This window comes from Lathyrus oleraceus, chromosome 7 (assembly GCF_024323335.1).
Source record: "Lathyrus oleraceus cultivar Zhongwan6 chromosome 7, CAAS_Psat_ZW6_1.0, whole genome shotgun sequence".
NCBI classification, from domain to species: Eukaryota; Viridiplantae; Streptophyta; class Magnoliopsida; order Fabales; family Fabaceae; genus Lathyrus; species Lathyrus oleraceus.
This window is the reverse complement of record NC_066585.1, coordinates 496,367,538-496,382,143: the sequence shown is the minus strand read 5'-3', so window position 1 is coordinate 496,382,143 and position 14,606 is coordinate 496,367,538. Positions and strand designations below refer to the sequence as shown.

Sequence of the window (14,606 nt, the reverse complement as noted above, 5' to 3'; positions counted from 1 at the left end):
ACTAAGGAAACTCTCACGCACACCTAAAAATAGTTTTCTCAAATGCGTTTAACTTAAAAATCATTTTCTGAGCGAAAGACAAGTGATTAAAAAGTTGCCCAAACCTTTTCAAACCATTTTTTAACAAACCAATCAATTAATAAGTTGTGCCAATCGATTAGAAAAACTTTTATGAGCTAGCTAATAGATTAGAAGAATGTTAATTGATTAACTAAATTATAAGAACAACACATTAATGACTTGCAACAACTCTATATCAAAATTTTCCTATTTGGGCTTGCTAATCAATTGTAAATGAGCTCGCTAATCGATTGGAGCTTTGTGCCAATCAATTTGATCATTAATTTAGCTCATGGATTATCTCCATTTTTTGTTTTTCCAACTAATATATAAGGGAGGCACGCCTCCACTTCAAACCACACCACTTTCCAAAATTTTACTATTTCTTTAGAATTTATATCTCTAATTTCTTTCTCTCTCTAGAAAATATTTCTTTTCACTTTATATTGTCTTAGTGCTAGTAAGTGAAGCTTTGCTTGTGAGGAAGGACTTTTCGTAAGTGGTCGTGTTGGTCATTTATATTCTCAAGGGTACGAAACTCTTAAGAGATTAAGTTTTGCTTGTGACATAAACGTGTTATAAAATCTTTGTCATTGGTTTCTTAAGCTTTTTTGAAAAAATCTCAAGATCATATTGTATTAAGGTTGATGGGCATAACCTTCAAAAGCTCAAAAGTTTATAGAAAAACTCTCAAGAAGTCCTCTTAGGGACATGACAAGGCCAACGTTCGACCAAACCTGTATAAATATCTAGTGTAACTTCTCTAACCATATCCTTTTATTTTCTGTAATTTACTTTCAGCATTTTATTTCTGCTGCAAATTAATCATCTAAAAATTATTAGTACGATCTTAATTAAGAAATGTATAAACTTAATCACAAATTTTAAATACCACAATTCCCCCCATCTCTTGTGCTTGAAGTTAGTTGTCCAACAAGTGACATCAGAGCCTAACTCTTGTTAAAGACTAATCGTCTAAGGAGGAAAAATGTATGCAACATGTTCACTAAATAAACATATATCCTTCAATGGAGAAGGGTATATTTTGTGAAAAAATAAAATAAATTTTTTCATATAAGGGACGAATCGTGGTATCTGGAAGGCTGTGAAAGAAGGAATTTTTGTCCCTACGTTAATGGTGTCGTAGTAGACAAAATTGAAAATGATTGGTCCAAAGAGGATAAAGAGATTATGTAACAAGGCTTAAAAGCTAAGAATATCATCACTACCGAACTCGATCTTTATGAGTTCCTGCGAGTTCCTCACTACGAAACTGCTAAATAAATGTCGGACATCCTCCAAATAAACCATGAAGGTACTACTGAGGTAAAAGGGTCAGGTTGAGCATATTAACCCATGAGTATGAATTATTCAGATTGAAACCTGTAGAGAACATAAATCAAATGCAAACATGATTTACCCACATCGTGATTCATATGAGAACTCTGGGGAAAAGATTCTCAAATGAGGAATTAGTCCTAAAAATTCTTAATGTCTAAACTGTAGCTGGAAATCCAAAGCCAATGCAATTTGTGAATCTAAGGACTTGGTGACTATGGACACACACACACACACAAACTCTCTCTCTCTCTCTCTCTCTCTCTCTCTCTCTCTCTCTCGCTCTCTCTCTCTCTCTCTCTCTGTGGTAAATTTCAAGAACAATAAATGGAACTCAAAAGACTTTCCATAGATGAAGAAGAAGAAAATAAAAGCAAGAGTCTAACATTTAAAGTTGAAGAATCCGACTCAGATAGTGTCATGGCTCTCATAATGAAGAACTTCAAGAGATTTATGAAGAATTGTGAAAAGAAGATGGAGGGTCAAGGAAAATATGAAGAAAAAACACCATTCATTTCATCATGTTACAACCGAGGAAATAAAGGACATATCAAACCATATTGTCCTCTATTTAAAAAGCAAAATAAAAAATTGAGAAAACTTAGAAAATGAAGAAAGCTTATGTCACATGAGAAGCAATGAAATGAAATCCTCGGACGATGAAGAAAACCAAACATTTGTCTAATGGAAAAACATCAATATGATGAGTAACCTCTCAATTCTCCTATTATGATTTATGAAATTTTGTTCTTAAGGGGACAAATGTGGAACCAGATGTCTAAGCCAAAGTCTTAAACAAAATTGACAAATAATTGATAAATAATTGATAAACAAAATGATAGATCATAATGTAATAAAACAACACAAAGAATTTTTTAACCCAGTGCAGTGTAAACAACACCTACATCTAGGGGGTTTCCTATCAAAGAAAGGAAATCCAGTCTTTAATAGAATTAATACAAAGTATCTTAGATGAATAACCCCTTGTTCAACGCCCTTTTCTTAATTCTACGTGTATTTTTTATTAGCACTGCCCATAAATATGAGAACCCCTCTCACTTTCTCTCAATCACTAACCCTAATGATCACTACAATAATAAAAATATTGAATGTTGAATTACAACTCAACTAACAAATCAAACTTGACGCCTTTAGATATGAATGCATGTGTTAGAGTGGTGCAAAAATAACAACATAAACAAAGACTCAAAGTATAAACCCTAACACAAAGATCTTCAATACTCGCACCCTTAGAACGTTAGGTTTGAGCCCCCTTAAATAAAAATAAAATCTTCTGGGCTTTTTGAAGGTGGTAAGAAATACAAGAAAGGGGGGTTGAATTGGGTTTCTAAACACAAAGGCTTTTTTAAAACCAACTCAACACAGCAACAATACGAACAAGAAAAATAACAAATTTATTTTTATATTGGTTCGCTGTTAGTGAAGCTACCTCCGGTCCACCTTACCAAGGTGATTTCGCCTTCTCAAGAAGGACTTAATCCACTATAACTAAAACTTGATTACAGACACCACAACGACAAATTGTCCTTGTCTTCTTGAGTCTATCTGACTAAAACCTAGTCACTCAAGGAAAACCACTCAAACAAATTTGAGATTTACAAGTTGTGTTTACAAAGAATGCTTCTAAAAAGAAGATTAACACAAGTTAATTCAATGAACATTTCTCACACTGTAACGTGCAAAAACTCTTGTGTGTTTATAAAAACTATACACATAAATAATATGATCTCAGCAAGAGCGTGTGTAGTAGCATTGTTATGAGCGTAATGAATTAAGATTATCAACTTATTACAATCTTCAAGTATCATTTATATAGGCATATAAAAGAACCGTCGGAGGATAAATTAGAATACTGAACTTCAACTGTCTGCTTTCAAAACGGTTTGCACATGGGAGGCAAGATGGTACGATAATACTATCCTTAGCCTACAAAATCAGAGTAGTGGAGGAAAAGGTGATCTTGTATTGTGTACTATTTTCCTGACGCAAAACCTTTTGATCTTATCTTTTAATCTTCAGAGGCTTCTGCTCAAATGATGTTGAAGCATGCTTAGAAGGATCAGGAGACAAGTTATCAAAATCTTCAGAACCTTGGTCTTTAGAGTCTTGACATAGTTCCTCGGAACCTGGTCTAAGAGCATTCTTGAACTTGACAACATCTTGTAAAGCACTTGAATCTCTCCAGAGTCAGAGTGTGTTGATTCCAAAATCTGATGACATCACACGTCATTGCTTCAGAGTCAGAACCTGTTAGCAAAAGCTACACACTAGATAAAAACCATTAGTGTACAAAATTATTCTCTAAGAAACAATGCATTGTGATCTTCATAACTAAAGGCAAGATGCATAACCAAATCTTATCCAAATTTCTCCAATAGGAATAAGATACGAGATCACGTCCAGATTTGTAGAGGATTATGTTTTTATTTGTTTTTCAACAACCTCCAAAAAGATTTGATTTGTTTTAATTCAAATTTGAATCTATAACTGATTTGATTTGATCCTTTTAAAATTCCAAACAAATCTAACTAATGCATTACTAAAAGATAACAACAAATCTGATTGAATCACAACTAGAAAGTACGCTTAGAAGAACATTCATCCTAGCATACTGATAAGGGCCCGATGTTGCACACATGCTAGAACATTTGGTCCTACATGTGTCCTTTATTCACCAAAATATCTTGTAAGAATAATTGTTTTGCATAATGCATCCAATCTAAAAGGAACAATAATTTATTTAGATTATGTAAGAAATTAACGAAAGAAACAAACAAACTAGAGAAAATTGTTTATGCATCCAAGGATATTATCTCCTCTCTTGAATCTAAAAATAAAACCCTTGAAAAGGAAATACAATGTCTTAGAGAAGACCTCATTCAAAACTCTTCCACTTCAAAAAATAAATAATGAACCTCACATGTGTGATAGTTGTAACAACTTAAAAAATGAAGTTTGTGATCTTCAAAAAACACTTGCAAGTTTACCAAAGGGAAAGACAACTTAGAAGTCTTGTTAGGAAATTAAAGAGCCTCCTGCAACAAATACGAATTAGGTTATGAGCCAAAGAACAATATTAATAACTTTTAAAACATATGTAAGACCAAAAATACATCTCATTGTAAAACATTAAAATTCAACTACTACAATAAAGAAGTTTACATTGCCTTGTTCTATTTTATTAAAAAAGCCATGAAAGCAAAGAAGGACACCCCCCCCCCCCCCCCCCCCTTCATACTTTTATAAGAAACATTGTGAACACAAAGCCAAAATATCACCTATAAGTGAAAAGGTCCACATTCCTAGGACAAGGAAGAAAACTGATTATGAAGGTAACAAACAAGGACCTAAAATGATACGGGTACCTGAAGTTAAGAACTAACTTTTTCCTTGCAGGAATGCTTTACAATCTCAAACACTAAACGGTATCATGATAGTGGTTGTTCAAAACATATGACATGTGACAAAACCTTATTCTTCACCTTCTTTCCCAAAGAAAGAGGATTTGTCTCATATGGGGATAATAATAAGAGAAAATTTCTAGGTTTGGGCAACATCGGTAAGTCCCTAAATCCAAATATTAGGGAGGTCCTATGGGTTAAAAGACTTAAGCATAATTTGCTTAGCATAAGTCAACTTTGTGACAAAGGTAACAATGTAATATTTAATTCTTTTGGTTGCAGAGTCATAAAATCAAAATCAAATTAAACTTTATTTACTAGCTCAAGAAGTGGAAACACCAACACAATGAATTTAAATAAAATTCCTTCAAATGATGTAGGTCTCTTAAGTAACGAGGATGAATCTTGGTTATGGCATATGAGAATAACGCACATCCACATGGACTACTTGAACAAGTTGGTCTGTAAAGATCTCGTAGACGGGCTGCTAAACTTACATTTTGAAAAGAACATACTATGTGATGCATGCTAAAAAGGGAAGTAAGTAAGGTCCTCTTTTAAATCTAAAAATATTGTTTCTACTGATCGACCTTTGTAACTGCTTCAAATAGACCTCTTTGGCCCATCTAGAAATGTAAGTGTAGGTGGAAACGTCTACGCTCTTTTTATTGTGGATGGCTACTCTCGATATACCTAGACAAAACTCTTATCCCAAAAAAGAGTTGTGTTTGATGCATTTCGAAAACTAGCCAAGGTTATCCATAATGAAAAAGGAGTAAGTACCGCATCTATAAGAAGTGATTATGGCAGAGAATTCCAAAATGAGGAACTCAATTTTTTTTAACGAGAGTGATATTCGGCATACCGTTTCCACTCCACAAACTCCCCAACAAAATGGGGTAGTAGATAGGAAAATAGATATCTAGTAGAGCTTGCAAGGACGATGCTCAATGAAACAAATCTTCCTAAATACCTTTGGGCTGATGTTGTGAATACCGCTTGCTTTGTTGTGATTCGTATCCTGATACGACCAATCCTAAAATGGGCACCCTATGAACTATACAAAGAAAGAAAACATAATATATCTCACCTACATGTCTTTGGATGCAAATGCTTTATCCATAATAACGGGAAAGATAACCTTGGAAAATTTGACGTAAGAGTTGATGAAGGCATATTCATAGGATTTTCCACTTCAAGAAAAGCTTTTAGAATCTATAAATAGAAGAACTAGAACAACTTAAGAACCAATTCATGTTTATTTTGGTGAATCTAACCCCAAAATTGTAGAAGTATAAGTTATTGATTGTGCAGGTATCTTAGAAAAGACAAATATGGAAGACAATTAAGAGCCAAATCAAGTCACAAATGAAGAAAAGACTTAGGATCAAATCCCATACACTCTACAAGAACATCTAGATCTCCCAAAAGGATGGATACTGAAAAAAAAATCATTCGATTAAGAATGTGATTGGAGATATATCCAAGGGAGTTACCACTCGACGGTCTCTTAATTGGGAGTTTAAATCAAGTATGCGTAGACTATAATGCTTACACGTGATATATGTGAACTTATGTGCTTATGTTTGCATCTCTAAGATTATTTTTGATTTTGACAAAGGGAAGGAAGTATACTCTTTAATTAGTCTAGGGGAGTTTGATTACTCCAAAATACTTGTATTTTTTTCTGTTACCACCTTCCATGAGAGATATGTTGTTATCATGAAAAATGGGGAGAATGTGGATCTATGTGCTTGAGGGTTATGAAGAAAAAGGTTATGCAGAAGATCCATCTGAAGTTTTAATGATGACAACACATGGCAATAGATTTCAACCTTGATGATGATAGTATAACCAAAGAAAGCATCTTATAAGTCATCAACAAAAGGACTCAAGATCAAAATCTCTATATAATCAGAAACTGTCTAGCAAAAGTCTTGATGTTTTGAAGAAAGGTGTGAAAGCTCGTTAGGTCATGTCTGTCTGTCTGTCTGAGTGAAACAAGTATTATAAAAGTAAGGAAGTAGCTTAAAAGTACTAAGGAAACTCTCTCACACACCTAAACATATTTTTCTCAAATGTGTTTAACTTAAAAATCATTTTATAAGCTAAAGACAAGTGATTAAAAAGTTGTCTAAACCTTTTCAAACCATTTTTTAACTAACCAATCATTTGGTAAGTTGTGTCAATCGATTGTTAAAAAAAAATGATTCAGCTAATTGATTGGAACATTAAGCCAATCGACTATAAGAGTGTCAATTGATCAACCAAATGATAAGGACAACACGTTAATGACTTGTAAAGACTCTATATCATAACTTTCCTATTTGGGATTTCTAATCAATTGTAATTGAGTTGGCTAATTGATTGAAGCTTTGTGCCAATCGATTAGCTTCTTAATTCAGCTCATGGATTATTTCCACTTGTTTTTCCAACTACTATATAAGGGAGGAACGCCTCCACTTCAAACCACGCCACTTTCCAATATTTTACTATTTATATGGAATTTATCTCTCTAATTTCTTTCTCTGTCTAGAAAATATTTCTTTTCACTTTATACTTCCTTAATGCTAGTAAGTAAAGTTTTGCTTGTGAGGAAGAAATTTTTGTAAGTGGTTGTGCATGTCGTTTATACTCTTAAGGGTGAAATACTCTTAATAGATCGAGTTTGTTCTTGAGGTAAACCTGTTATAAAATCTATGTGATTGGTTTCTTAAGCTTTGCCGGAAAAATCTTTGTTTTGGTCATTGAGATAAGCCATAAATCTCGAATCGGTTCGTTAGCTTAGCTCGGGGTAAAAGCTATCATCGATTGGGGATAAGACTGTAAAAATATGAAGATCAAATGTATTAAGGTTCGTGGGCATAACCTTAAAAAGCTCAAAAGATTATAGTCAAACTCTTAAAATGCCTCTTGGGGACAGAACTAGGCCAACGTTCGACCAAACTTGTATAAATCTCGGGTGCAACTTCTCTAACCCCATCCTCTTATTTTCTGCAATTTACTTTGAACATTTTATTTCTACTTCAAATTAATCATCTAAAAATTACTATTAGTATCTTAATCAAGAAAGGTATAAACTTAATCACGAATTTTAAATATCACAATTCACCTTCCTTGTGTGCTTGAAATAACTTGTCCAACAAGAAGAGTGACTTGGATTGAAGTATACATGGCCGGTACAACAAGTACACTCCTATGAATGTTTCTCGGAAGAAGATCTACTAGGACTGTGCCAACACGGAGTTATGGAAATGCATAATTAGACTCATTTATCCCACCAAAGAGACATCTCAGAATGACAAGTCGAAGTACTTCCGCTTTCATAAAGGTCACGACCACATCACTGATGACTCAATCCAGATGAAGGATGTCATTAAAGGATTGATCAAGAGAGTCCGACAGAACCAAATACATGAAAGGGGGAAAAAGTAACAACGAAGAGCCACCTAAAAGTAATTCTCCCTCAAAGGTTGCGGATGTCGGGACCAGTGATGAGAGCAAGGAAGCTAGCAAAGGGAAACACATGTATATCACCGCCATCCCTAGAGGGGAACCTCAAGAAAACCTTCCCACTAAGGGAACCATGAATAGGAGAATCGCTGAGATGTTGGCTGTCTACAAAAAGGTGGGAGGTACATCGGTGAAGATTCCTAACTGTCCTATGTTGGATTTATGGGATTCAGGGAAGATATGAGGAGTCCTCAACGTAATTTTCACCTTGGTGATCGCAACCACTATCGGGAAGTTCGACATCTCCCTAATCTTGGTGTTTACCTTGAAAAATGGTAAACAAGCGTTGATCTTCCAAATTTCTAAATTTGTTCCATCACAGGATCGATCAGATTGATCCTAGGACATGTGTTAAATTTCTCGTAAACGTAACGTTAATAAATGATCAAACTAAACGTCAAATCAAAGCGTTAAATAAAAACTAAAGACAAAAGAGTGACTTGAACAAAAGAACAATCTTAAATCACCATTTAAAACTATTAAAGAAGAAGTAAACGACGGGAATTGTAGAAGGGTTGAAAATAATCAAAAAGGTTGGTAAGTGCTGGAATCTTTAAAATTGTAAGGTAAAAGTTCAAAGTAAGGAAAGGAACTAAGGATCTTTAAACTTGTAAACGACGAAGTAAGAAATAAAGTGTTTGAGAGTAAAGAACAAGGAAAGATGTTTCTGAAGAGAAAGTAGAGATAATTTTATAATGCTTTGAAATTATTAAGCAATGGTGTAGACAACGTACATTCTGCATTTTACAGTTCTTTTTCACATGAATACTTAGTAAATTTGCAGGTTTTTTGTACACAATTTGACACACACTTTTCTAACTCTAAGAACCTATATTTATACTGGATCGAAATAACCACTCTGATGGTTCTTCAATCACGTCGATACACGTGGCATCCTGCATGCGTATGTTCGCTCACTCTGCTTCCACGTGTATCCTCACGGTTTCTAACGAAGGTAATCTTCCCTCCTTTATTTAAATTTTAAATCTTTGATCGAAACCGTTTTCTAACTGCTCCTTAAGGAACTGCTCCGAAACTTCAGCTATAAGTTTGATCTTTATCCAATCAGCTAAGCCAGTCTACCCTCAGCTGGTCGAATCACCTCTTAGTCGAAACTAGTTGTGCATGTTTTTCCAATTTTGGTAATTGGAAGTGGGCGTCGAAAATTTAAGCTAACACTTGGTTGATGACAGCAGCTCCTACGATATAATGTATTCATGGTTGTTCATAAAGATGGACCTCGAAAGAGGAAGCTTATGTCCGTATAAAGGCTGATACTTGTAGGCATTTAATGGAATGATCACTTGTACCTGAGTATACATTGAGTTGATGATATCAGTAGGAGATAGAAGAAGATCTGAGCAGTCAATTCGCAATTCCTATTCGTCCTTTATAGGAGAGTATACAATTGCATTCTAGGAAGATCCTTTGCGGCTCTGCTAGGAACTGTAGCATCGTTGGTCCACCTCAAACTCAAGTATCACAATCTTTAGGGAGAGCTGACCAACATCAATGCCAATCTCTAAGGAGAAAAAAGAATATATCAAGCGCTTTAAAAAGACCAAGGGGAATGCATAGCCATGGAGATTCCATCCTTCTTCTAGGATTTGTGAGCACTCTTCTGTGATTTTTTTACCCATAATTCACTAACTTTTTCAAATATAGGAAAGCGAAATGTCAAAGGAGAAGATAACTTCTAAATGTCAAAGAAGAAGATGACTTCTAAATTGAGAAAATGACTCGAAGAAAAACAACACCGAATCTTCAACAACTATACTCTAGCATGCAAAAGGATGTAGGCTTTGTCAAACGTGTCAAATCACTCACACGCGACACTCAAATGTTTAAGTTTCCAAGAGTCATAATGACGACACATCTTAAAAGACGTTTGAAGTATGGGGAATTAAATGTGTGAATCTTAAAGAAATCGGAACATCCCCTTTTTGCTCTTCCGAACGTAAATACGAGAGTGGTCGGCAACCGAGGCTTTGCCATGCTGAGCATAGACATGGGCTTGCGGGCAACTATTATGGGTCGACCACGACCGACCACTCTAAAGGAATTGTAATCCTTCTAGAATTTTCTCATCATATTAGGACTCTAATCACAAATGATCTTAATTGCATGCTATTTTTAACGACTCTCTACAATTCACTCCTAACAATTAACAAGTTTGTTATTTCCTCTCTACTATATATGGAGAAAACACCAAATTCAGGTAATCGATTTCAAATTCAATTTCAATTCACTTTTCTTTCTCACATACTGACTTAAAGGTAAAAGTATTAACCTTACAGGTCGCCCCCCTCTTCACCGCGTCGAAAGTTCAGATCTACATCACTTTCGATTCTCACTTTATTTTTTATTCCAGAACGGAACACACATCTTCTTCTATTATTATTCTAAGACTTAATAGATGAGAATACAACCTTCATAGAGAATAAATTCAATCAACTATAACTTTTCACTGCCACTTACATTTATTTTTATTATTTTTTTATAATTTTAAATCAAACAAGTTTTACATTTAATTATGAGAAATTTAAATTTATAAGTAAAAATATTACTTCTTGAAGTAATAAACTTAAGAATATTATTCCAATAAATAAAATTTTAAAAGTTGAAACAAACACACTTTACATCTTCAATCACTCATCATCTCTTCACAATATTTATTCCCATGTTCATTTTTCAAAAACATTCAAGCAAAGAGCCATTTTTATGACAAAATATAAAATATTTCTCCAAATTTACAAAAGCTATATTAATACTTAATTCCAACAGAAACACATTAAAAACAAGAGGCTAATAAACAGCAAACAAATATAATAAATACATCAAACATTTCAACTTGCAAGATTAAAGCCAAAGTCATTCATACATACATAATACTAAAGGGATTGACAATTGATACAAAACAAATCCAATCCTCAAAACCCTAAGATAGATGTCCAAAAGCCACATAGTAGAGAGTTAATTAATCAAAGATGAAAAGCACTTGGTTGTGATTTTGTCATCCTTGCTTCACCATAAGACTCATCATTATCCATCCTGCGGTTGTTTCTATAAGCATAGTAAGCAACTATGTAAACAATTACAAGGATGATCATAACAATGATGTTGATCACTGATACTTTCCTCCAACTTTTCTTGAGACTAGCAAGTACACCAGCTTTGCAAGAATCACAGCTATAACAAAGCTCTTGTTGGTCATTGTTCCATTTAGTGCAGTCAGGGTTGTTTGCTATTAGTCCTACTCCTGGCATCCACACTGTTTCATTTTGATACATGAAGCCACAATCTGTTGGAGGTTTGCAGCAACCAGACTACACATAAAAATGGAGAAAATTATTGCTCTAATTCATATGATAGAGAACAATACAATTGTTTTTGTAAGCATCTCTTAGGTTTTTGAAAACCCTATATATGTTCGTCACAGTTTAATTATGACAAAATAATTAAAGTTTCTGTTAAATATGTTTTAAAAGTGATAAAGGTTTTATAAAATCTTATATTTAAGTAGATTTAACTTTAACAAATTTTAGACTTAGTGTGATATTCTGTCTTGTACGGCCTCAAAGACAATTTAATAGATGTGTTTGTTTTTATCTATGTTGCAATTGGTACTTAGAAAAATGTTATGGTGTTCCATCAAAATCGACCTTTGTTTTGTAGCATGGATAAATTGCCGACATGACCTACCACATGGGACACAACACGAAAAAGTATATAAGATAAGAACACTGTCGATTCATCTAAAATATGAAGAAAAACTTGGCATTATTATGACAAGTCAGGGTACTAATCATAAACCTATGGACCATATTTACAAATCTAACAATCACGTTTAGTTTCTTCTTTCCTTACATGATCATGTCACTATTATAAGTAAAAATAATTTTTTTAATTCATTCCACAACTAATTTATCTGATTTATATATAAACTATACATCAGTTATTAAATAAATTTTAAAATATAATTTTACTTATAATAATGATATGAATATGTATCGAAAAAATATTTATTTTTCATGTTTATTTATCATTAAAACAATTGATGAAAAAATAGTACAAATTTTTATACAAACAAAAATATTTGTTTTACTCTTTGTCCATTTTATCAAAGAGTGACCACAATCAAACACTTCACTAAAATTATCACCATGTACATCTTAATTATTTTCACCATGAAACTACACAATTTAACAAACTTGTAATTTGTTCGTTCGGCATCTCAATTTTCCACAAACTATTTCTATTCTAGTTCTAGAAGAGCAAAAAAGGGAGAGGATATTCTACATGAATATAAATAAATTGTATCCTATGAAAACATAGAACATTCTTATATGAGTTAGGGGAGCTTGTAAAAAGCAGAACATGACAAACTTTTAGGTTAGATATACACATCATGTTTGCCACTGCAAAAAGCATAAAGGTGGGTAATGAATAATTGACCCCAAACAATAAACCAAAAGTGTCAAAATTAAAACCCAAATATATTCATAAAGTTCTTACTTTATAAATCAAATTTATAAAATTAATTAAATCCATCCAAATTCCTAAAATGATATAAGGGTCAATATACTACACTAAAATTTTAAATCAACTTTTAAAAAATTACATACAAGTACCACCTTTTTATACCAACAACTTCTTCTTTCAAATTAAAGTGATTCTACTCTATTAAGTAATAGCAATAAATATTTTCAATCATAGTTATGTTTAATTATTCAATCAGTGTCCCAAATGGCCCTACCTCAGTTCATAATTTTCTCTATGCCCCATTAATTTCCATAATATCTAATACCATCACCCCAATACCATTCATTTTTCTTTTCATATGAAGTAAACTATTAACAAATATGTAAAATTCCAAACTAGACATAGTATGATGACACCTCTCGCATCTAACAGTGATGCCACCATAATATCAATTATCAAACAAATCTAAATTATTGTTATACCAATTTTTTTTCAAAGTCTTTTATTTTATTTTATTTTATCCTACATTAACATGGGGCTGCAATAAATTAAACAAAATGGCCATAAGTTTCGGATATTCATGAGTCAAACCCATCCTCCCCACATGCTACAGCTGCACAGGTTCCATACAGAAAGAAATCTAATGTAGAAGTCAGATCTACTAATTTAATAATACAAATCTTTCCATTCAATTTACATATACTTCTTTTTTAAAATCACAGTTAATTAGATTATTATAACCAAAACAAAAGAGTAAGATTGGAAAACATACCTGAACAGAAGAAAGTTTTCTCTGGAAGAACATATCAGCAGTTTCCGGCTGACCGTTAAAATTCCTGGCTAATTTACGACAAACTTTAGAATCCCTTATACAAGAACTAATCTTCCCCCAGTAACCATCCCTGGCAACACGTTCCTCTAACCACCCAGAATAATCTTCCAGGTAATAATCCAAATAGCCTTTATTCGAAAGGCCTCTTCCGGAGCCTTTATCGGTTACAACATAGGCAAAGATGATGAAGCCTATAAGAACAGCGATGACGCAAAACATGACGACGAGGTAGAGCCGTAGGAGAAAGGTGTTTCTGTAACACGCGCCGGCGAAACCGGCTAGTGAAACAACCATGATGCTTATGCCGATTATGATTAGTGGCCATTGGAGGAATTTGAGACAGTCGGTGTTGTTTGCTCGGCTGCTTAGCCATATTCCACCGCCTAGGATTGGGATTGAGAGAAGGAAGGTTAGGAAGTTTAGTACACCGATTAAGTGGTTGCTTGTTCTCATTTTCTTTTTTTTTGGATTGTGAATTTTTTTGGTTTGATTTGCTAGAGTTGGTGTTTGTGATGTGATGAAGAGTTGATGGTGGTAGTGTGTGTTTTTGTATTTATTTTGAATGGTTACTTAATTTAGGGTCTTGGTAAACGCGTAGGGAGTTTTGTGTCTATTTAACTATTAAAGTAAATGACTGAAATAACCTTGTTTTTTTTTTTTTTTGAGTTAATGTCACTTCGGGCGGGGTTTGCTAGGCTGGTTCAAGATATTAAAAAAAGTTGTAGTACTAATTGTTATAAAAGCTTATTCTTAGCTTGAGATACTAAATATTTCTTTCAACTTATTTTTATTTCATGAGAGGTTTTGAGTTAGGATTCAGTTATGAGTATGAACTAATGTTAAATTTTTTGAATTGGAATTTTATTTTTTTTATTTGAGAAATTAATCTTATCGGTATATATTAAAAAAAGATTATTAACTAGTTTTAAATAAGTTTAACATAACTTGAGATACAAGTA

The 14,606-nt window shown here is 33.4% G+C and overlaps 1 protein-coding gene across 1 annotated transcript; it reads right to left on the bottom strand.

Moving 5' to 3' along the window:
* Window positions 1-11,142: 11,142 nt before the first annotated feature.
* LOC127100377 (tetraspanin-3) lies at window positions 11,143-14,236 on the bottom strand. Its single transcript, XM_051037519.1, has 2 exons — window positions 13,588-14,236; window positions 11,143-11,659 (listed from the first exon to the last, which is right to left on the bottom strand). The coding sequence occupies exons 1-2, from the start codon at window positions 14,098-14,100 to the stop codon at window positions 11,315-11,317; spliced, it is 858 nt and encodes a 285-aa protein (XP_050893476.1). The 5' UTR covers window positions 14,101-14,236; the 3' UTR covers window positions 11,143-11,314.
* Between the last annotated feature and the right edge of the window lie 370 nt (window positions 14,237-14,606).